Below are 25,203 nucleotides of genomic sequence, written 5' to 3'. Positions count from 1 at the left end.
AACCTTCAATGTTATTGTGATTATACGTCATTAAAATATCAAGCAATTCCATGCCTTGTCTGTCAAACAGTTCAATAAGTTCAAGATAAAGGGGTGAGTTGTGTACAAGCCCTGTAGGGTACTTCTAATGCCTAAGACCCTTCTTTATTTTTAATACATTCTAGAAAATAGGCATTTTCTAGTTGTAACTTTCTGCACTTAAGTAATTTTGTTTCAAACATGTTCAAGGAATGCTGAAATGTACAAGTACCATGGATATTGCTTCTTCCGCCCATAAAAAAAAATCTTTCTGTAACCAGTCTGTTAGGTTCTGCCCCACAAATGAATAGTTATTAGTACCTTGTACATTGGTATTATTCAAATGAGAGTCAGACAGATTCGGACCTGACCGAACACTTTCCGTTCTGCTTCCACTGGGAGCCTCTTTGGAAATTTCTTGTATCATTTGGGTTAACAGTCCAATGTTCTCCACTGGGTCATTCCCCAGATTGATAGTGCGCGAGGAGGTGTCCATGTCTAAAATCGGTGTACACTCAACTCCACAAACCAGTAACCCAAACAAAGACTAAGAACAATACTGATACCAGCCACAAATTACCAAACTTGCTGTAAGCACTCAAAGAATAGTAAAATCAAAGTGTGCAAAAGCACTTTATTTTTAACGCTTTCGTCAGAATATAACAAAGACTTCTTCCGAATGCTAGAATCAATGACCACATGAGTCTTAAATACTTTCATTCAATCAGTCATGTGATAAAATAATCCAATAAAAGCCCAACTGATGCATTTAAAAACAAAGTAAACTCTCTTAAAGACATAAAACAAAAAATATGAACTTTATGACAATAACAGCATTCAAGAATAGTAAATCACACCAACAACTCTTGTAGTACTTTAGCGCTTTCGTCTTATTTATTATCAAGACTTTTTCAGAAAGACATGTTTCATAACTAATTGCAACCATTTTCACTTCCTTTAAATACATTAGTTCTAACAGGCCATAAATTAACAACAGTTCCTTTCCAATAGTAAAGTGTGAACAGGCAAGGTGCTGTGTGCATTTTCATTAACATTACAATCGCAGTTACATAAGGTAAATTGGTCAGACAGTAATAGCTTTATGGTGCCATGTGCATAATAAAAGGGATTGTGTGCAAAAGCAAAAAAAAAAAACAAAACAAAAAATATTAAAAATATGGGGGAACCGGAAAGGATGAGTCATGCTGTCATAATTTGAATATTAATGCTCAGATTCGTTCATCCCTGACGGGACAATCCAGAAATTATCAGGTGGCATACCCACAGATTTCTCTACAAACAAACTGATACCCAAACATAGTAGGGCTCTCTACATGACTCCTCAACCTTCGTCCGTGCCCTTCTTTACTTACATTTGGAGGCATGGATTCATGAGTTACGCAAAGTAACTATACTTAATTTCTGGGTTGTCCCGTCAGGGACGAACCAATCTGGGATTTAATATTCGAATTATGACAGCATGACTCATCCTTCCTGGTTTCCCCATATTTTTTTTTTTTTTTTGCTTTTGCACACGATCCCTATTAGTATACACATGGCACCATAAAGCTATTACTGTCTGACCAATTTACCTTATGTAACTGCAATTGTAATGTTAATGAAAATGCACACAGCACCATGCCTGTTCACACTTTACTATTGGAAAGGAACTGTTGTTAATTTAAATGGCCTGCTAGAACTAATGTATTTAAAGGAAGTGAAAATTTAGGTCTGGGCTCTGGCTGATGGTGTTCTTTTGGTGATGCGAAGTATTGTTTTTGTGCCAAACGTACCTTTTGCAATTGTGGCCGTAAAGTTCATCCTTCATCTCATCAGACCATAATACATTTTCCCACATGCTTTTGCGAGATTTGCTGTATTGTTTTGCAAATTTTAGCTGGGCTTGAATGTTTTTCTATGTAAGAAAAGGCTTCTCTCTTGCAACCCTACCCTATAGCCCAGATATATGGAGAATACAGGTGATTGTTGTCACATGTAGTTCACAACCAGTATTTGCCAGAAATTCCTGCAGCTCCTTCAGTGTTGCTGTACGTCTCTTGGCAGCCTCCCTGACCAGTTTTCATCTTGTCTTTTCATCAATTTTGGACGGACATTCAGTTCTTTACAACATCATGGTTGTCCCATATTTTCTTCACTTTTTGATGACTGTCTTCACTGTGTTCCATGGTATATCCAGTGCTGTGGAAATTTTTTTGTACCCTTCTCCTGACTGATATCTTTCAACAATGAGATCCCTTTGATGCTTCGTAAGTTCTCTGCGAACCATGGCTTATGCTGTAGCAGGCAACTGAGTACATGTCAGGAAAATCCTACTAGAACAGTTGAACTTAATTTGGGGTTAATCAGAGTTTCTTTAATTGATCTCAGATTGTGTACCCAAGAAGACTGAATGTTGTAATTAAATCAAAAGGAGCTTCAACAAAGTATTATGGAACCAGCTTATTGTACGTTTTTTATTTTTTATATTTTTTCCCTAACAGATTTGTTTGTTTTTCAGTGGAATTGTACAGGTTATAGGTCACATTAGAGGTGGGAAAAGTTTTGAAATTATTTATTTTGGTCTCATTTTTTATATCACAAAAATCTGGCATTTTAACAGGAGTGTGTAAATGTTTTATATCCACTGTACATATAAACACACACACACACACACACATATATATATATATATATATATATATATATATATATATATATATATATATGTATGTGTGTGTTGGTGTGTGCATGTGTATACACACACATATACATATGCATATTTTTAAATACGTTAACATTAAGCAACTATTTTGTTTGTTTATTTATGTAGAAAAACTTTCAACACAATGAACAAGGCAGTAGAAAAAGTTGTCGCTTAACTTAGGGAGCTATGACAAGAAAAATAGCCAGAAAGCTATAGATGTATTTGAAATATTTTGGAAATTTTATGAAAATTTGTATGAAGTAGAGAGAAGTGGAAATGAAAATGCTAAAATGGAAATATTTATGTAACACTTAATTATGCCAAGGTTAGAGAAACATGAAGCTCCTCATTTAATCCCTAGGATAGGAAGAAATGAGATAAAATGATGATGTATAATCACGCAGTAATGAGGTCACCAGGAACAAATGTTATTCCTGTGGAAGTTGGGATGTTGACAGGAAAGAAGGTGATTAAGATCTAGATTGTTTTGTTTAACAATATTTTAAAATAGGATGAATACCAGCATTTTGGAAAAAAGCTGAGGTGGCTGTATTACCCAAACAGGGTAAAGAACCTTCAGACATATCTTCATATTGATTCATTTCATTTTTAAACCATGATTATAAAGTGCTTATATCTGTACTAGGCAAGAGAATGGCATGGGTGTTGCCAAAATTTATATATATTGATCAGTTTGGTTTTATGGAGGGGAGATAAACATTTGACAACATTATTAGAGCAATGATGTTGAAGTGTCAACATCTGCTTTCCGCCAGTAGAGTAATAGCGTTAATTAGGAGAATATATGAATGGTTGGTGACAAGAATTAGGATGGTGAGGGCTTCTCTGCAATGTACTGTGTTTGAACATAGGAGCAAGGTCAGGGGTGTTCTCTTTCCCCTTGGCTATTTGTTTTACATTTAGAACTAACGGCAAATAAAGTAAGAGACTCACAAATACAGTGATATAAGTGGTGCGGTAATCAGGAAAATTAGCTCTGTTTTCAAATTATATTACTTTGTACTTTAAAAATCCAAAAGGGACACTTTCATGTTTGGGGACATTTTGAGAGTGTTTCAAGTTTTGAAGGATATGTAATTAATGAAGATAAAACAAATGCTATAGTAGTTAACTGTGTACCCACACAAAATATTGTTGGACTACCTGCACTTATGGGTACATTGCAATTTTAAGTATTTTTGTGTTTGGATTTAAACAGATTATGTTATGCAGTTGAGGCTATATGGGAAGAGACTAAACCAAAGATAATACAAAAAACTGATAATCTGGAAGCTTTTGGCTATGGATATGAACAGTAAGATACAATCACTTTAGGTTTATACACATGACAGGCATATTTTTGTCAGAGGAGAAATTGTGGATGATAATTAATAGACTTAAAGAAATTTATTTGGAAAGGCAAGAGTCAAGTGGCATTAGTTGACTCTCCTCATTGAACAAGGTGGTTTAGTATTACATGAATTGAAGGGTTACTTTAGGTCTGCACAGTTAAAGTTCATATGCATAAAGAAAGCTTGAAGTTATAAATTGTAGTGGAAAGGGATGATGATGAAACAGGGTGGGGAGTTTGACAAGTAAGGATTTTGGATGCAATTCCTTTTTTTAAACACCTTTATTGAATTATAACTTGTGGCATAGGCACATTTACATTTATACAAAACTTAATCAAACTGTATTAACAAGTTAAAATTAAGAAACATTACGCTTCACATATATTGCTATTTATCATATAACATAAGCAACATTACATAAATTATTCAATTCCTGTCCTTTTTTTTTTAAACAAGAAACATCTTTATTAAACCATCACTTATGACATAAGTAATCATATATTTATACAAATTAAAACAAACCAAAGTGACACAACCTAGTTGCAAGCATTTTATATCACAAACCATGCTGACAAACTCCCAGTCACAAACATTATACATAACTTATAATCTAACCAATCATTTTCAGTCAGACATTACATAGCTCAGTTAAGTCCTGCCTTCTTTTACACCACATTCCTCCCCTGTCTGTATTGTTCCCACAATTCCCATGTTTCTCTGTGTAGTTTACTCCTACCATTTTCTTTTGTATGCATGTTCTTCAGGAGAATAACAACACCCATATAGAATACTGCATTTGTAAAGCAAGCAAAAGTATTCTAAGAACTAAGCCAACACAGGAATGGAGAAAGGAGATTTTGCTAATAGGTCTTGACTGCAAGTAGGGGGTATCATGAAATCGACTAGAGAGGACTAGAATTTACTGGAGAAAATTAGCAAAGGAACCAAAGTATTGGTGATCATCATGGTCTTGGCATTTTATATCCTGTCCTAGTGTATACATGCTGCCATGTTATGAATGTAAGAGCCACCATCACCAACTTGCATTGCTAAGTTCACATTCTCTGGTCCTACAGCTATTGTTGTCATGCAAACCTGTTCTTGAATGGGAGCAATTTATTGACTGGTACTACCATTTCCTTCCCTCCTTGATGGACAAGCAATTAAGCTGTTCACTCCCACCCTTCTCTGTTCAGCTCCTCCATCACATGAACTGCTAATTGAACTTGGCTTATCTCTGTCATAGTTAAGGCTTCATCCTTCTGTGCCTCAGAGACAGACAATCTCATAACACTTTGTAATTTGTACAGCAGTGATAGTGTTATCTAGTTTTAAGGAGACTTAACTCACACAACTGTACATTATTCATAGTGACGCTTTGGTAGAACTGCCAATGGCACTAAAGATGTTTGGGGGTTCATCAGCTGCAGAATTATAGACGATAGCTAAATATCTGCCTCATAGTCTTACAACTTTCAGTTCTAAGTCCCAAGAACTCTCTGTCAGGAATTTACAATTGTTTTTTTCAGGTACTTTGGTTTCCTTCTACTTCCAAAAAACATACTGGTTGCCTGGCTGCACTAAATTGCTCATGTATGCATTTGCATTTACCTTTGTGGGCTAGGTCTTGGCTGGAAAGAGTCAATAACACATGATAGATAGATAGATAGATAGATAGATAGATAGATAGATAGATAGATGGAAAGATAAATGCAAAACAAGGGAAGTAATACAATGTTTTACACATTCAACAAGTAACAGGAGTAATGATACAATTTATTAAAATACTTAATGAAAAAAAAGATTCAGGTCTACCATATCTGACACAGATAGTAACATCTGAGTTATAAATAAAACTTAGAGTGCAAGTCAGAGCAGTTATGTCAATAGCAGCTTGTATGCTTAAATGTTCCTGTTAAGGGCAAGGTGCATAGTGCAGACCTTGATTTAAATCCATCCGCCTTTGTTTAAGTGCTTTATGAATCTGAGTATGTCAGCTAAAAACATGCCACTTGTATCTTGAAGATTCTTATCTTATTAACAAAAACTTTTTTGGTGGTGCTCCTGATTGTAAAGGGCATTGTAAATGTGAAGCTTGAGTCAATTGTCCTATCAGCTCTGTCAAGGACTGTGGATGAGATGTATGGCTGCTGTTCAGTGGTAAAGCCTAAAGTTCTAAAGATGCATTTGCATACATAATTGATCCCTGGATTTTCCCTTAAACATATTGAAAATTATCAGTATTTCAGAAATAACACTAATCTTGATTTTATGAAAATCCTAATATCCAGTGTGAGTTTTGAGATCTAATAAACTGGTTTCATAGTAACAAAGTAAATAATAAGAGGACCTCCCTCATATAGAGAGACGCGCACACACAGGGAAACTTAGAACTAAGGTGATTGTAACTTGGTGAATTCAATTGTAGAATAACTCACTGGTTAAAAATTTGTGAAAAGTAAAATGGAAGAAGAGTGAAGGTGGGAATCATTGAGCACAACATTGAGGTGTGTCAGAGAATGAAAGAGGCTCTAAATGCAAAAGGGAGAGTGGAGTGGACTGTGCAGACGTGTGAATTTGCAACAGTTGAACAGAGCTGATACTATTAATCCACTAAGGAGAAAAAAATGTAAGTGCGTTGGCCACAGTTTTTTGTCATAGAAGTTAGCTGTTGTTGCCATCTGAGGAAATGTCTTCCAAGCTCCATCCTCATGCTGAAGTGCCTTGATTTACCTATTGCCTCTTAATCCTGTAGTACAGTAGCTGCTGGCATGGTATCATGTGCTGCTTTTCTCTTTGCTTCAAGTTTCAGTGTAGTGCATTGGTGAAATGTTTCTCTTGCTTTCTTTTGTGTTTGGGTGTATCTTTCTCTCTTTTTTCCAATCTTTCTGTCCGGATCTCTCTCCACATAGGAAAGTGCTGCTCTTGCAGACAGACTGATCCAGGTAATGTATAGCTTGCTGTCTTTCCTGTACAGTGCTTTTCTCCCTTAATGTGCAGTGTCTTTTTTTTTTTAATGATATAGTGGAATTATGAACATTTGCCAAGTGAAGTCATCATAATGTAAAGACTGATTATTCTCAGAAATGCAAGTCAAAAAGACACTTTTGTCTTATCTGGAACTTGAGCTCTCAAACACATTGGAATGCTGTTTTTTGTTACACAATTGGCTTTATAACTGCAAGCAGCTGAGAGCTTTACGTCCATAAACACATTATTTATTTTCTAATTCATAACCCATTGGCTGCACAACTTTCTTTTAAAAATTGTATTTATTTAGTGGGTCATTATCTGCCTATGAAATCCCACCAGCGGGCCATTGCTAGATCATTAAAGTGATATGGATTTTTTTTTCCCGGGGTACAGCTTAAGTTGTTAAATGTTCTGTTTTGCATAAAACTTAGATTCTTTAAAAGTTTTCCAGATTTGTAGAAATTTAGACCTTGTTCATTCCAAATGGGCATTGCGGCCCAATACAATGAGCCTTGGGCATTCTTGCACAAGTGACCTCATCTTTGACCATGCTGGAGATGGTCCTTGTTATTGCCCATTAGAGTTACACAGTTCATTGTAACAGATTACTAGATGTGAGGTGTCAAATCTGCCAATTAAGGATAAGAACGATACAGATTGAAGTGCAAGAAGGTGAAATGATGTTGATGTTGTTGTTGTAAGATTTTATTGATTACCTTAGGGAAGAAAAAAAAACGTGCAAGTGATCATACTATTTTGATCAATATGTTTCACACTAGTAGATGACTCCATTTGAAAAGTGTTAGGAATGCCCAATTTATATTACTTTGCTTGTGGGGGTGCATATTTGTAGAAGTTCATGTCCAAAAAAAAAAAAAAAGACACTGCACTTTCCCTTCTTGGGTATAGAACCAGAATATTGGTAAGTGAGAGAGCATGGGACAACTTCTTATTTAGATTTTCATTGAACAAGATGATACAGCACTGTGTAAGCTGATCTTTTAAGTTGGAAACATAGTGAAGTAGTCATGCTGAATTAACCTTTGCCCCAAGGGGATAGGATGGTTGTTTTTGAATTATTGTCCTCTCATCTTGGAGAACAGTGCTGTACTAACCAGCAGCTTGCACGTGTACATATTAATAGAGAGACCTCCAAAACCTAACTTGTATATTTAATATCAGGATGATACAAGTAAATATTGCTTACTATTAATAGAAGTGAAGTGGTAACACAACATTGCTGTATGTGTTGTGTAGAAGGACTCCCCTTTAGAACCCTCAACTGTCCTGCCCTGCATTTTTTTTTGCAGTGAAACCATAGTGCAGAAAATAGAGATGAACTCACTTTATGAATGTGAATTCTGCTAGAATCACTTACTGTTGGGTCATTTGCCATTGTGCCATTTCCTTTGTTCACTACACCTTTGAGAATGATTTTGTTGCATTAATGCTTTATGGGTCTTTTGCACTTCATTCCATGACATTAGTACAGTTTTGAAGTTTGAAAGTACCTTGGCAGTCTGATTTGTTGACCCAAGTACAGAAGAGGTGTTTTGAAGCTCTCTTAGTCTGACTATTGGCAGAGTGCATCCTACTGGTGAAGTTCTCAACATTTAGCAGGCCCATGCTGTGCACTACATATGAATGAAGCCCTGACTGTGACCCATGTTTGACTAGCAGCTTGGTTGCTATAAGAATGGTTGGAGTGAGTGCCAGTTTTATGGGTCATCCATCCCGAGGGGAAGAAAGGTGGGTCTTTTTCACTGCTTGAGTGACAGCTAAAAGGAACACACCGAATGTTACACACACACACACACACACACACACACAAATCACCACCGTGCATGCACACTGGCTGGGCGAGTTAATGTGCAGAGTCACACTTCTCGAAGCAGGCAGCACTAAGCGAAGTTCTAGAGAGCTGCTGCAGGGAGTATGAGGGCATCTAAGAGGAGGGTAAAATGCTCTGTGGGACCTGATAGCCAACCCTCTTCTTACCACACAGCTGTCACAATAAGGGGGAATGAACGGTTTGATTAGGTACCCCAATCAGAAACAAATGTGTCATAGGACTTTTGTCTAGCAAGGGGAGGTCTGAGATTCACCCTTTTTTAGAATAAGTGGTCCATTGTGGGTAAAAGTAGTGCAGCCATCTGGCAGGTCCAGCAAAAAAAAAAAAAAAATGGACAAAGGCAGACTGGTGTTGGCCCAATTGTTCGGTTAGTCTTGGAGCGGCATTCTTATCATCTCTGCAAGTTGGCATCCTACTCATGCCTTTTGCATTATTTGGTGGATCATGCACTGTAGGGTTGGTGAGGGATGAGGATTTAATAGTTAAGTAGGCATGTAGCAAACCTAGCATAATTATCTCAGCTTACCTTTTCTGGCACTATACCCATTTCTCACCTGCTATAAACTTGCTTGCATGAACCAAATGTATGTGTATACCTTGAGTGTCTGCATGTAATTGCATGGTCAAGTATCTGACTATGAAACTGATGTATTGCCTGGATTTATTTTTCTTTTCTGATTAAACAGGTAGAGTATTTCAAAGGACCTGACTTTGATCTTGTAATTTGAAAGTGGACCTAAACATTATTTCACAATTTTGCAGCTGGGAGTGGTATTCCTTAGTGTAAGGCATGATACATAATAGTTGTTTTAACCAAGAATGTGTCCTGTTTAATTTCCTGCAGGAGTGAGCCAAAGAGACTTCATGTCTATTAAAAGGCTCAGTGACTAGCAGATGCTATGGCATTACACAGATGCTGGCTTTATTATTGTTTTTTTCTTTAAGATTTATTAATGCTTTGTGCATACTGAGTGCAGACTGGAAGGCAGCCACAATATGCTTCTAAATAAATCTGGTTATCTTTTCTTATCATGTGTTCCAAAATCAGGTGAGATGCTTCCGCCTTTTCAATGTACTTGCCATTTGCAAATCCATATTAATGTCCTTGGTGCATTCTGTCGAGTTTTGTGACACAGTGTCAGAGCACAGAGGTATCCTAATGGTAGTTTCCATTTTGTAAACATGTTTACTAAGAATCGTATACAGGATCTGAATTGCCTAGGCATAGTAAGACCTTGCTGAGTTTAATTGTGGTGGCTACCAAAAAAGCAATTACTAGAAAATGGAAATCAGAGTCTTACAAGTAGTGAATATAGTAACAGAGATAAAAGAACTGGAAATGTGATCTTTAGAAAAGGTAGGAGTAAATTACCTGAAAAAATTGGAATTGTGGGAACAGTACATGCAGAATAATGTTTTAGAGGAGGGTTGAGGTTTAAGGGAAGGCAGGAATTGATTGAACTATGTAATGTTCTGTTGACAGTGATTCTGTAAAAGATCATATATGATATATAATGTTTGCAACTGAAACTATGGTTTGTTTTCACTTGTATAAATATATGATTGCCTATGTCATAACTTGTAATTAAATAAAGATGTTTTCGTTTAAAAAAAAAAAAAAGAGATGGAAAAAAAGAATCCTAAATTGCTGCTGTTCTTTAATAGTGCACATGCTGATGCTCATGAATTATGGCTAGAACTGGGCCATATGCCTTATCCATGCACATACCAAGTTACGTGATTTTGGCAGCTCCACAAATATTGTACTTGGATATGTCAGTTAGTACAAAATATCTGGTTCTTTTCTCATTGCTACATTTTTTCCAGCAGATTGAACCTCCCTCTGCAAAACCAGATGCTTTTTTATACTGGCACTGCAACAGTGCCAGGTAGTGAGAGCCCTCTTTTGGAACAGTATTGGCAGATATCACCTGCCACTTGAAAATGTTGGTCTGTTGACTGATTTTTGTGTTTGTAAGCAGTTTTCTGATTCATTTTAGCCAGAGTTTCCCTTAAGCGTTAGAAAATATTTATTTCTTGTCCTACTGAGAGAAAATAGAGTTGTACTTGTTTTGAAGCAACTGCAAACTAAGTGTGGTCACTGAATCATCCCTTGAAGGCACAGATTCCCTTTCAGAGGGCCTGATACAGATAAACAACTGATGCCAGATCAATGGACTAAAACTCAATTCAAAAATATGCATACTACTACCCTTTGCAAAGATGGCCATCCCTGGAAATTACCACATTGATAATACACCCCAAAAGGTGCACCTAGAGGTCAGGGATCTGGGAACACACATTATCAGCAACCAGGAACTTTAACCACCATGTGTCTGCTGTGGTGAGAAAATCATTCTACTTTGTACTACATGTTGCACAACAAGGGCATGTTATCCAGGTCCAAGGTCAATGTTGAATGTGGAAGGTTGCTGAGCTTTATTGTAGTCTATCCATGCCAAACTTAGATCTTCCTTTTTTACAGCTCTCTGTTATGGATTTGTTTAACATTAATGATCCTTTATTGGATATGACTTTCTTTTATGTATGCTATCATTCTGTTGCTACAAGTGATTATTTTTCCTAGATGGCTGTTAACAATGTGTGCATCAGTTCCAGTATATAATTTATATACTGTTAGAAAGTAAGTTATTGGTCTGTACTAAGGATTGCTTACTGGTTTAATCTTGAAGAGGAATATAATTTTTCCTGTTAACTAGGTTGTGCCTGTTCGGAATGTGGATACAAGTCATTTTTACTCAAGGCTAAATCCTTTTGGCAAATACGTTAATGCCTTTATCCAGATGTTAACTCCTGCATTTATGTCCATGGTTTTCCATTTAGGAGCTTTTTTAAATTTTGTTTCAATTTCTTCTCATTTCATATTTTCTGTATTGGAGTGTCCGTTCTTTTCTTTTAATTCTTCTAGCCACTTGGCATCTTTATGTTCAACAGGGTCTTCATAAATGCTTCTGTAAAATGTACTTACTTCTTTTTTTGCTGGTATTTCTGTTCCTTTTGCTTTGTTTCCCAGTTCTGTATAAAATCTTTTAGGGTCATCAATACATTGTTATTTTATGGGGAGGGGGGGGGTTGCCTAAATACCTTCTAAGATGTTCATCGTGTTTCACTGCTGTAGTCATTACACTTGGGTTATCCTGCTGTCAGGCGGGCCCGCAGTCGGCCTGAGTTCCAAAGTCTTGGCCCGGCATCGGTTGCTGTCGCCTCTTTCTTGACGTCAGTGCGCCAGGGGTATATAAGTAGCAGCCGACGCCATTTTCTTCAGTCTTTCTTGCCTCGCGGTGCCCGAAGCAAATTCACGATGTCACTAGTTGTCGGTTTTGTGCTAGATTTAACAAACACACTATTAAACGTCAGTTTGATTTTGCTCGCCATTACTTTGGGCGAAAGTTTAATTCCACAATGCCGTCGGAAGAACCGACGACCAGAATGCATAAAAAACGCAAAGATAAAGATAAGGAAAGGCATCTGAGGCCCAAAACTGACGACAAAGCCTCTTCTAGGCCAGTCGCCGGTTCGCCGGTTTTCAGTGAGGCGCTTTCGCAGCCCCTGACACCCGAAGGCCTCAGAACCACAGGCCGCGTCCGACTCCGGCGTGGAGGTGCCTAGGCCTCTGGAGCCTCAAGGTGTTGGGCCTACGGAGATTAACCCTTCAGATGGGTCCGGAGCCGCTGAGCAGGCACCGGCTTCTGAGGGTGTTTTCAGGCCTACTCAACTTACCATTACTACTACAACCAAGATTAAGCCTACACTAAAGACAAAGAAGCAAGTACAGCATTCACCTGGACAGGCTTCCATGCCTAAAAAACAGATGCTCAAGATGGCCGAAGACTTGATAACTCTGATCAGGGGTTCCCATCCCCCTCCTGATAAAAAGCCTAGGCAGGATACAGACTATGATTCCTCTAGCCAGGTTTCAATATATTCTGATTCCTCTTCAGACCAGGGATATTCTTTACCCCCCTATGAGGATTCTGATGCTGAAGAATCCATTCCTTCAGCCCCTCCTCCTGAGGATTACTCTTTTGGGGAAACTTTACATACCATGAGGGAGCATTTCCATTGAGAGGGCCAGGATTACTCAGAATCCAAGAAAAGGCTCAGAGACTTTCTTTTGCTACCTTAGCACAGGCCCCTTGCTATTCCACTAGTGTTGGACATTGTAGATGATGTGTTCTCTGAATCTAGTTTAAACCCTGATTCTTTACCCCCAGCTCCACTCAAGCCAGACAGATACTACAGAGTCCCTGACTCTCACAAATTTCTGTATAAAAACCCTGTTGCAGACCCAGAAACTATTTCCCAGGGTCCCAAAGGGGTTAAGGCTTCCACGGCTAAGAATCCAGTTCCCTCGGCTAGGGACTCTAGAGCATTAGTCAGATGGGGAAAGAAAGTTTACACCTCTGCAACTTTAGCAGTGAGAGCTCTGAATTGCCAGTTTCACATGCTTAAGTATCAACAATACTTACTGTCTCAATTAAAACAGAAAATGAGTATAAATGCAGAACAACCTGACTATAAGGAAATGCAGGATTTATTGCATGCAGCTGAACAAGTGGGAAAGCATACTTTGCAATGTGGTTTTGATTCATTAGAAGCTTCTTGTAGAGCAGCACTTACAGGATCTGTGATTCGAAGGCATGCTTGGTTAAAAGAACAAAGCTTACCAGATCATGTTAAGGCAAAATTATTGGATGCTCCTTTGCAGCAAGATAATTTATTTGGTATTAAGGCAGAAGAGGTCTTAAGGAAAATGGAGGATAAGGCAAAATCTATGCGAACAGTAAAGGATTTCTTACAGGTACAGCCACCACAATTTAGCAGAAATTGGCCTACTAAGAATTGGTCCTTTCCAGTGTCAGACAGGCCACAAAGAGGCAGATACAGACACCCAAGAGGAAGATCTCAGCCACAAGGTTCTTACAGACCATGACAGTGGGGTGCTTCAAACCCAAAACAAGGTGAGGATAAGTCACAACCTTACAGGAAACTGTCCCAATGACTTCCCCCTTCCAATGCCAAACTCTTACCTTTTGGCAGCTCCCTTAGGGGGGAAACTAGCACTTTTTTTCTCAAAACTGACAATCACCCAAGACAAATGGGTGCTGAATATTGCGTCTCAAGGTTACAGGTTCCACTTTCACACTTTTCCAAGGCTAAAAGGAATGCCAGACCTCCCACAAAATCAATGGGTAGAGGCACAAAAACAAATTACAGCTCTCATGGACATGAGAGCTATTCAAAAAGTACCACAGCAGGAAAAAGGACAAGGATTTTGCTCAAGACTCTTCCTGGTACCCAGAAAGGACAAAGCGTGGAGACCCATTCTGGACCTTTCCACTCTAAATACTTACCTGGATGTTCCGAAATTCAAAATGCTGACACTGCAACAGCTCCTTCCCATGTTGGGCAAGAAAGCTTGGTTTGTTACTTTGGACCTCAAAGAGGCATACCTGCATGTCCCTATCAGACAGAATTGCAGAAGATACATCAGATTCATAGCTGGTTCAATGCACTACCAATTCTCTGCACTTCCATTTGGCTTATCTACTGCGCCCAGGGTCTTTACCAAGTGCCTGGCACCAGTAATTGCATTTTGCAGATAAAAAGGAATTCAAATATATCCATTTCTGGACGACTGCCTGATTCAAGCAGAGAGCAAGGACATTCTTTGACAGCATCTGGTGTTCATAAAAAGATTGTTGCCTAGGGTACACAGTAAACAAAAAGAAATCAAAACTAGTGCCCTCACAAGAGATAATATTCCTGGGTGCCAGCTGAAATACAACGGCCCAGATGGCTTATCTCACGTCAGACAAACAAGGACAACTGACTCAGTAATTTCAATTGATGGCAACAAAGTCCCAACTCCCTGCAAGAAATATTCTGCAGGCCTTGGGATTCATGGCATCCTGCATTCTACTAATTCCATATGCAAGACTGCATATAAGGAAATTACAATGGTACCTAAAAAGTGTTTGGTCTCAACATTCTCACAGCTTGGAGACAGTAATACCTCTAATTCCCTGCCTACAACAGGAGTTTCGATGGTGGGCACAGGCATGTCACCTCAACAGGGGTCAGCCTTTCACTCTTCCCACAGCCAGACAGACTATAACAACAGACGCCTCGGATTACGCCTGGGGAGCACACATGGCAGGAAAATGTATTCGGGGCAAATGGGCCACAGAACAAATGCCTCTTCACATCAATCAAAAAGAGATGTTGGCTGTACAAAATACCCTAACAGCTTTCAAGGACCTTCTGCATCCAGGACAATTACTATTAAGGACAGACAACACCACAGTGATGTGGTACATAAACAAGCAAGGGGGCACTCATTCTTACTCCCTATGCAGGCAAGCCATGACCTTGTGGAACACAGCTATAACTTATCAAGTTCATCTGCAAGCACAATTCCTGCCAGGAAAGATAAATACTCTGGCAGACGACCTAAGCAGAAACATCATGGATCCTCACGAGTGGAAATTAAATCCACAAGTTTTCAGCATGATAATGCAAAAATGGGGGTGCCCGGACATAGATCTCTTTGCCTCCCCACTGAATTGCCAACTACAAAAATTCTGCACAAGAACTTATCACACACAAGCATGGAAAGTGGATTTTCTTTCGTTCGGCTGGAAAAGCCTAAGCATTTACGCCTTCCCACCACTGCCTCTCCTTTCAAAGGTACTCCTAAAAGCCAGACAAGACAAGCCACAGATGATTCTGATTGCTCCAGACTGGCCACGTCAGCATTGGTACCCAGTCTTAAAGAACTTAGCTCAAGGCCCACCTTGGATTTTGCCTCAAATTCCACACCTTCTGACTCAGCAAAACAATCAGATACTGCACAGTCAGCTCAAAACCTTAAGCCTGGCTGCATGGCAGATTCATTAGCCAAACAGACAACTTCTCTCTCTAAAGCTGTTATGGATGTCATAGGCCAGGAGGCCTAGCAACAGGAAATCTTATTCAGAAAAGTGGAAGAGATTCTGTGCCTGGAACCAGGCTCAAAACCTTGATCCTCTGGTCCCTAACATTCCTCAGATACTACAATACTTGACTGAGATGCTGGACAAAGGACTATCTTTCTCATCCATTAAGATTCACGCTTCTGCCATCTCGGCTCATTACAACACAGATCCTCCTATTTTTTCTCACCCTTTGCTAAAGCAGTACCTCAGAGGGGCTAAAAACATAAGACCACCCCAGAGAGCACCAACACCTACTTGGGACCTCAATTTCATTTTGGAAAAGCTCACTTTGCCTCCTTTTGAACCAGCCAATTCAGCAGAGTTAAAATATATATAATGAAAAACTGCTCTGCTTCTAGCAGTAACCTCAGCACGAAGAGTTTCAGAACTGCAGGCACTAATGGCAGTAGAGCATTTTATCATTTTCCACCAAGACAGAGTTTCTTTAAGAACAAACCCTTCCTTTATGCCCAAGGTGGTTTCCAGTGTGGCTGTTAACCAATCTATTCACTTGCCAACATTTTATCCAAATCCCCAAAATAAAGGGGAGAGACGTCTACATTCCTTGGACATACACAGGCAATTGCGCTTCTACTTGGACAAAACAAAAGCTTTCAGAAAATCTGAACAATTGTTTGTATCATATGCTGCAGGATCACAGGGAAAGGCAATTTCAAAGCAGACCATTTCAAAATGGATAGGACACTGTATCCGGCTCTGCTACACACAAAATGGGAAACGTGTACCTAGTAATATTAGACCACATTCCTCCAGGGCAACTGCCACTTCTACTGCCTTCCTTAGAGGAGTACCTACCAAAGATATCTTGGAAGCTGCAACTTGGAGTTCAGTGCACACCTTTACCAAGCATTACCAGTTGCCTCTTTATTCTAGATCCAGAGCTGGCTTTGCCACTTGCAGTGCTGCAGGGCCTCATAGCCACACCAAATCCTCTATAGAGCCAGCCACCCAAACTCAGCTTTGAGATTCTACCCAAGTGTAATGACTGCAGCAGTGAAACACGATGAACATAGTACAGTTTTGTACCTACCATAAATGTAGATGTTCGAGTGTCTTCACTGCTGCAGTCCAGGTTACCCACCCACCAGCCCCTCTTTCTTATCTGGGACTAACCTACACGACCTATGTGGTGTATTTGCTGGTTAATGAAGGTTTTATTTTTACCTTTTTTTGTATGTTTTATTAGCAATATGTATTGCCTACCATTTTTGGGGGCACCTGACATCTGGGGCAAGAAAAACTGAAGAAAATGGTGTCGGCTGCTACTTATATACCCCTGGAGCACTGACGTCAGGGAAGAGGTGACAGCAACCGACGCCAGACCAAGACTTTGGAACTCAGGCCGACTGTGGGCCCGCCTGACGGCAGGATAACCCAAGTGTAATGACTGCAGCAGTGAAGACACTCGAACATCTGCATTTATGGTAGGTACAAAACTGTACTTTCTGGTTGTGCTGATATTTTTAGTTTATTATTGGAGATGGTATATACATCATAAATCATGGTCTGTTTTAATACTGTGTGTTGCTTTTACCATTGCTTCACTGTCCTGTATTTTTCTAACAGTTTCTTGTCTTGCTTTTTATTTTTCTCTATTCATAGCTTCCATAGTGGTGTTCTACCTATTCCATTCTTTTCCTTTGTTACTCTCTGTTTTTGTGGTAACACTTTATCTGATCTCTGTTTTACCTGCACAGTAATATGTCATATTTATTTCTCTTGTATTACATGAATTTCTCTTAATTGTTCTGATTACCCTGCCCTTCTGTTTTCCCAGATGGTCTTCGTATTGAATAATGCTGCAGTAGCCTAAGTTATATATGGTTATATTCTCCAAGGATATAAAAGCTGACCAGGTTCCATGGAACCAAACCATTAGTCAGCTCAAACTGAGCTGACTAAAAAGACAGGTTTGGGCATCAAGCCCTTCAGAGCTTTCCTACTGCTAAAGACTGTTCCCTAAGGAGAAAAAAATTCCATTTAAAAAATATTTGATAACATTTTCCTGTTCAGGAAAGTTATTTTAAAGGTAGGAATTTCTGTTTTAACGGTCTGTCATGACAATGTGTCGCACTTTTAAAGAGAGCTCTGTTTTTTCTTGTCATTTTAAAAGCATTTTTCTATGGTGAAGTTGTGTTTATTTTACTTTTTGGGTAATAGCAAAGTGTTTTAAATTGCTTGTTGCTATGTTTTTCTGTGAAAAATGCGACTTTTTAAAGACTTTAAATTTTACCAGCTTTTGCTACCCGTTTTCCCTGGGAAAGAGGCACCATTTTTGTCTTGACTATAGAAGAAACTCTTGGTCCCATGGTCAGTCCTTCTTCCAGCCACAAAAAGCAAAAGTTAAGCAAACAGCAATTGCCACCACAGCAGGCTAGCAGTCTGCCTCAGCCACCAGTAGACAAGTCTGCTGTGGCCATTAAGTGCACCTCAGACAACTCATCTTTTATCTTGTGTCCCTGTGGTGTAGCACTTATGGCTAGTATTGACCGGGGTTAGCCACATTCTCTGTGGCTGTTGGTGTTCCCTCAGTGGGCAAGGGAGAGTTGCTCTTGCCAATCCTGGGAGGGGAACAAGGAGGGCGTCACTATTTTGTCAGAATGTTGTGTCCATTCCTGGCAAAGTTGCTGCTGCCATTAATAACACTGTTAGCTCATTTTTCCTGTCAAAAAGAAACAGAAAACTAAACATGTATATACTTGTCCTCAAACTTCCATGGACAGGAGTAGTAATTTACTGGGTCTGACTCAGGGTTTAATTCAGGCTGTTGATCTTTCTTTTAAAATAGTTTTTGGTAAAAGAAAGAGGGATACATGTTTTCCTGAAGAGATTCAAGATTCTGAAACTGGACAGGAAGATGAAGGGACAGATACAGGGTTTTCTCCTCAGATTTCTGCTTCAGATTCAAGAGGAGAGCTCAAGTTTCTTATTCTGCCAGTGGGGGTTTCTCTTTCTCTGAGACGATTTCCAGAATGCCAAAGTGTTTTCAGTGGGAGAACACTGAGGTTTCTCGGTCCGTCAGAAAATGCTTCAGGCTGTTACAGAAAGAACTTCCAGAATCTTCATCTATTTTTTCAATTTTGTCAGCTTTGGAGGATGTGTGTTTTACTTCCCGCAATTTTTCTGATATCCTATTCCTATAAAGAGGCATATAAGAAGTATAAAGTTCCTCACTCTATTATGTTTTTATACACTGTTCCCAAACCTGACTCAGCAGTTATAGCTTTAGTTAATCCTACTGCTGTTAAGCAGTTAGTTAATTTCAATACTACACTTTCTGATAAGGATTGGAAGATTATTCATAACTATGGAAAAAGTGCATGCTTCTGCAATATTAATTCTCATAATTTTGAATCAGCAGACTCATATGTTTATTCTAATTGTGAAAATATGAGGAAGGTTTTATCTCCAGTTTCTTCTTGTGAGGAAAAAAATGCTTTAAATAATTTATTTTTCCTATTGTACAAGTAAATACTCATAGCTTGCAGTGTGTGTGTATGATTCAGTAGTTTACAGTGTATGTATACTTGATACTTCTTCATGGGCTCTGGGCACTTGGCTGTGTTGGAGGTTTGCTTGACTGCATTGTCTGAACCTCCCAGATGTTAAAAATTAGATTTTAAGTTCTTCTTTGGACAGATATTTGGTTTTTGGCCCCTCTGCTGCATAGGTGATAAGAAAGTGTGCTGAGAGGGGTAAGGTGATACATGGAATCTCTAGGATTTTTCAGCCCTTCTTTTCCAAAATTTCTAAGGGATTGTCTAGCCAGTCATCCAATTTTAGCAAAAATAAATAAATAAAATAAACAGTGTCAACAAAAATGCAGGTAAACAGACATTTAAGAAATAACAAGAGTTTCCAAAAATAATTCCGGGAATCCCTCAAAATCAAAGGCAGTCCAGCAAGTCAGAATGACTGTTTAAGGGACCTTGTTCCCTTTTCCCTTCCAGGAAGCCTGCATCTCCACTTTTCTCTTTGGCAACAGATATTTTCAGACAAATGAGTTCTGAGGCATCAGATATCATCAGGGTTTCAGATGACAGTTGAAGGAAATTCATCCCTCATCCAGCAGACCAGACTCTCTTATTTCCACCTGAACTTCATCATATGATGTCCCGGGGAATGATGGAACCTCCCAGAAAAATGTTTTTTATTCAAGTATGTTTTAGTGAGTCCAAAGAAAGAAAATGACTGGGAGCCAGTTCTGGAGCTTTCCTTCCTAAACCTGTTTGTGATAGTGCCCAAGTTCAAAATGATGTCACTTCACAACCTGTTACCTCTTCTTCCTCATTCAAGTTTCCTAGTAACTCTAGATTTAAAAGGTGCTATTATCACATCATTATTCTTCCAGACTTTATGTATTTTATTTATTTATTGACATTTGATTACCAGGAAAGTCCAGCTGGGTAGGTGTCCATTTTTCCGAGTAGGCCCAGGGAAAAAGCTCCAAAGTTTTACCAAGCATTTTAATAATATTTATTTATTTATTTATTTATTTATTTAAATTTGTTGACCGGGAGTGTCCGACTGGACATAGGTCCATTTTCAGTGGAGGCCCGGGGAGAAAAGCTCCACAGTTAAAATAAACAGACAGTATTTACATTGGATTACATAGTGATTAACAATTTACATAGCAATTACTTACAACATATTTACAGATGAAGAACATAGTACATCAGTAGACAACTAGAATCTTTATCTGTGAAGTGCATACCAGACATTAACAAATGTTACAAGAAGAAGAAGTTTGTGCTGTATAATAAGTACTGGCTTATGAGCATCTGAGCTTGCTATAATCAAGGTAGTTAGTGGAGTGGAAAGTAAGGTAGTGGTTGGATGGGGTGGATGATATTAGAGTGTGAGTTGCAAGGGCATAGCCAGCATGTTTTTAGTTGCACTTTTAGTAAAGTTTTGAAGTGGGTGCATGATGGTATGGAGGTAACTGTGGGTGGGAGTGAGTTCCATAATTTGGCTATGGCGCAAGAGAATAGTGCTTCACCAGCAGAGTTATTGGTTTTGTGATCTGCAAGTTATTTTTGCTGCTGGATCTTAGTGGTCTGGTGGTGCGATAGGGTTGGAGTAGATTCTGGAGGGATGGGACATTTAGTGGATGGTTTACTAGTTTGTGGGCGAGTGAAAGTTGATATCACTGAAGGAGGTGAGGGAGTTCAAGCCAGCCCATTTCAGCAAGAGAGAGACAGTGGTGACTACGGTAGGATGCCCCTGTGGTGAATTTGGCAATTTTGTTGTAGCAGGTCTCTAGCTTGTTTAGATCACATTGCCTTAGATTGGTCTATATTGGAGAGGCATAAAGTAGGGTGGAGATAAGGTGGGAATTTGCTATTGAAATCTTTGCTACATTGGTGAGAAGATGCTTATTTCTGTATAACGCTCCTAGTTTTTTGTGGACTTTTTTTATAGTCATGGATATGTGAATGTCAAATTTAGTTTATTGTCTATTTCCACTCCTAGCAATTTGGTGTGTTCAGTTGGGTATATAGTGGTGTTGTCTTTTGCCGTGATGTTAAAGTGAGAGTTGTTTTGAGTATGTTTGGTGGGTTGGAAGATGAGTAGTTTAGTTTTGTTTGGGTTGAGTATTAATCGGGCATCGAATAACCATGTTTCAACAGAGGAAAAGGCTTCCTGTGTGACGTTTTGCAGTTTTGGTAGGGACTGGGCTGAGCAGATGATGGTCGAGTCATCTGCGTATTGTATGAGTGTGCCATGTTTGGTGGCAGAGGCTAGATTATTGGTGTAAACAGAGAAGAGTAGGGGTCCAAGGATGGATCCTTGGGGAACCCCTATGGAGACAGGTAGTTGGGGAGATATGTCATTCTGCCATACAACGGATTGTTGGCGGTCAGACAGGTAACTCTGAAACCAGTTGGTGACCGATTGTGAGAAGGAAAGGTTATTGAGGACAGAGATAAGTTGTTTGTGTGGGACCATGTCAAATGCTTTAGATAGGTCTAGGAAAGTAGCAGAGGAGAGATAGCCATTGTTTTTATACTGAAGGATAGTGTTAATAAAGGTGATTAAGGCAGTGGTGGTGCTATGGTTTGGTCGGAAACCATGCTGAGTATTGGAAAGGAGGTTGTTAGTAAGGAGGTAGTCTGAGACTGTATGCATCTCTCTAGTATTTTGGAGAGTGGAGAGAGAATAGCTATGGGGCAGTAATTGGTTAGTTCTGCGGAGGGTCCGCCTTTGTGGAGGGGAATTATATGTGATATTTCCACAGTGTGGGAACGTAACTTTCTGACGGAGATCTGTTAATCAAGATGGATACTGGGTAGGCCAGAGCATCAGCTGCGATTTGTAGGTATTCACTTGGGAGGCTGTCTGCTGCTAATTTGGTGGGTTTAAGTTTAGTTAAGAGTTTTTTTATGTTGGAGGTAGGTACAGGAGAAAAAGAGAAGGCAGTGGGGAGATTACTAGTTAAAGGTGTGGGTTGGAGGGGAGGTGGGTTATGTTGTTTAGCTAGTGATAGTATGGTTTGGGTGAAGTGTGTGTTGAATGAGGTAGCAATGTTTTCTGAGGAGTGAGGGATGTTAGGAGGAGGGGTACTGACTTTACTTGGGTGGAGGATGGAGTTTATGGAGGACCAGAATTGTTTGGGGCTGTGTTGTGAGGAGTCTAGGGCAGACTGGTAGTATTGGGATTTGTCCTGTTTTATTATCTTTTTGACTCTCTTGCGTAGTTCTAGGAATTTCTGTCTAGCTGAGGGGGTTTTGGTTTTGCGCCAGTGCTCCCAGGCTTTATCCCTGTTTTTCATTTCTGACTTAGTAGTTTTCTGTAGCCATGGGGAGGGTTGTGCTTTGATTCTGGAGAATCTTATGGAGGCATGGTAATTAAGGATGTTCAGGAAGGTAGTATTAAAAAATTCAACTGCATCATCTAGACTGAGGTACTTTAGAGGATGCCAGTTACATTCTTTGAGGGATGAGATGAATGTGAGTAGGTTAAAGTTTAGTTTTTTACGTATTTGATGGTAGATGACAGGTTTAGCTTGGTATAGGTATTTTTTGAGTAGGAATGTTGGGGAGTGATCACTGAGGCTATCTGATAAGCAGCCTGTTATATGTGACTGGGGACTCTTACTGACTAGTATACAATCCAGGGTAGTGTGCTTGGTGGAGTTTTTATTTATCCTGGTTGGTGACTGGACTAGTTGAGTGAAGCCATGAAGGTGTACATGATGGGTTGGATTGTTGCCAGAACAGGATTGCCAGTCAATATTGAAATCACCTAAGATGATAGTTTCTTGGGGGAGATGGTGGGTAGACCAGCTGAGGAGGTTTTCTAGGGGAGGGATGTTTTGGCCAGGTGGGAAGTAGCATCCAATTATGTTGATGGTTTTGTTTTGGTTAATTTTAAGGTTGGTATATATTATTTCTTCATTGCCTATTTGTGGAGCTGATGATTTTAAGATCTGGATGTTTAGATGTTGTTTAAATATTATAGCTACACCATCTCCTTTTTTGATTAGCCAGTCTACTCTTAGTATGCCGTAACCTGTAGGGAGTATTTGCTCACTGGTAATGTGAGGTTTTAGCCAGGTTTCTGTCAGGATGACTATATCTGGGGAGTACAAGTCTATGGTGGCATGGAGTTCATGGACTTTGTTGGATATACTTCTAATATTTAGGCATAGTAGAAGGAAGTCACTTGGCTTTCTATTGGCTGTAATATGGGAGAAGTTGTGGTTTCTAGTCTGATTATGAAGATTGGGGTTGGAGATGGTAGGGCCAGAGTTGGGGTGGATGTCTCCACTTAGGGCTAGTTTTGATAAGCATGAGAGTATTAGTTTTCTCAGTTTTTGAATATGTTTGTTTATAAGGGAAACTTTGATTGTGCTCTGTGGGTAATAGGTATGGTGGGAGGGTTACTATGTTAAGTTGTAGGGATGCTTTATGTTTGAGTAATATAGTTGGTAGAATGTGTGGGGGGTGCATAGGGATGGTTCTTGAGCTGGTGGGAGGGGAGCTGAGTATGGGTGAGACATGAGTGGTGGTGTGAGTAGTAGTACAGTGGTAGTGGTTGAGTGGGGGAATGATGGAGCTTTGGTAGGATGTAAGATATGCAAGGAGAGTGCATGCAGTGAGCATAGGAAAGAAATGCTTGTACATGTTAGTTGAGGTGGTGTGATAGTAGTAGGAAGATGGAGGAGGTAGTGTTGGGTTAGTGCTGTGGTTGGCTATTAGAAAGATGGGAGGGGTTTGAGTGCAATAAAGGTGGGACCACCGGAGGCGGGAGGGAATAGGGGGCAGGGTGTAAATAAATAAATATGTAAGTAAATAAACAAATAAATAAATGTATGCTCCCTGCACAAAGCATAGGGCATAAATATGGCATCCAGATGTACCATCCTGAGAACTTCTTTTCTGCCAGCCCGAATGCCGTCTTCGATTGTCAGTCTGAATGCTAGTTCATCTGCTTGTTTCTACTGCTTTCATATAAGTTCCCTGTTGGGTTTTTTTTATTTTCTTATCTTCATTTTGCCTTGTTTCTGGTTGTTGGGTTTCATGCCATCTGGAAAGGGGAAATGCCAGTGCGCGAGACATATTCCCCATAAAGATCGTTATGAGAAGCGTTTCAGTTAAGGCACTTCCCAAGACTTTACATCTTGTGAGATTTGTCAAGCTTTCATCCCTACGACATTGTGTAGTTGGCTTTCTTCCATTGTCATGTATTTAGAGAATCAATGACTTAAACTGTAGTTTATCTGCAGTCCATTCACCTTGGCTTTTCAGTTATCTTGGTTAGTTCCCTTTCCTAATTGTCTGACTTTACTGATTGTTTTTCTTTTCTTCTTTAGCGACTAGGAATAGGAAACGGGCCTGCCCACTTAATTCGCCCTCACTACGCTTGGACTCACTCCGCTTCCCTACCGTACTCCCATTCCCACCCACTCCCAAATCAATTACGTTTATCCTACCCATTCTCCTCTCACCTTATGTTTAGCTCGTCACACCCTCCATCCAATCAACTCCCATTCAACCCCCTCCCCATCATACTAATTGCTGTAACTGGCCACCACCCACCTTAGCCTCCTGTACACTGCCTCCCACTCTTCACAATAATGTACTTTATACAAATAAATACTACTTTTCCCAACTATTCATGCCCCACTTTTTCAGCATGACACTCATTACCAACCTCAAACTACTAACCCTCTCTCTATCCTTTCTTTTTCTGCATCTGTTAACTACACTTCAGACCAGTAATGTGTATTACAAAGCTACACACATGACTGCTACTCATTTCACTAAACTCATTTCTTTCTCT

General features: G+C 39.5%; 1 protein-coding gene across 7 annotated transcripts in view; it reads left to right on the top strand.

Annotated features, from left to right (window-relative positions):
- The window catches only part of EVI5L (ecotropic viral integration site 5 like), a 2,636,797-nt gene that overhangs the window by 1,310,622 nt on the left and 1,300,972 nt on the right, over nt 1-25,203 (top strand). For 4 of the 7 annotated variants that reach the window (XM_044084539.1, XM_044084535.1, XM_044084536.1 and 1 more), the window contains one exon: nt 6,987-7,019. The exons of the other annotated variants lie outside the window; for them this stretch is intronic. In XM_044084539.1, coding sequence (XP_043940474.1) covers nt 6,987-7,019 — 33 coding nt within the window. The remainder of the gene's footprint in view (nt 1-6,986; nt 7,020-25,203) is intronic. 7 annotated transcript variants of the gene reach the window in all.

This window comes from Protopterus annectens, chromosome 9.part0 (genome assembly GCF_019279795.1).
Source record: "Protopterus annectens isolate FY-2018-M chromosome 9.part0, PAN1.0, whole genome shotgun sequence".
In the NCBI taxonomy this organism is placed as follows: domain Eukaryota; kingdom Metazoa; phylum Chordata; order Ceratodontiformes; family Protopteridae; genus Protopterus; species Protopterus annectens.
This window is presented reverse-complemented; position numbering and strand designations above follow the sequence as displayed.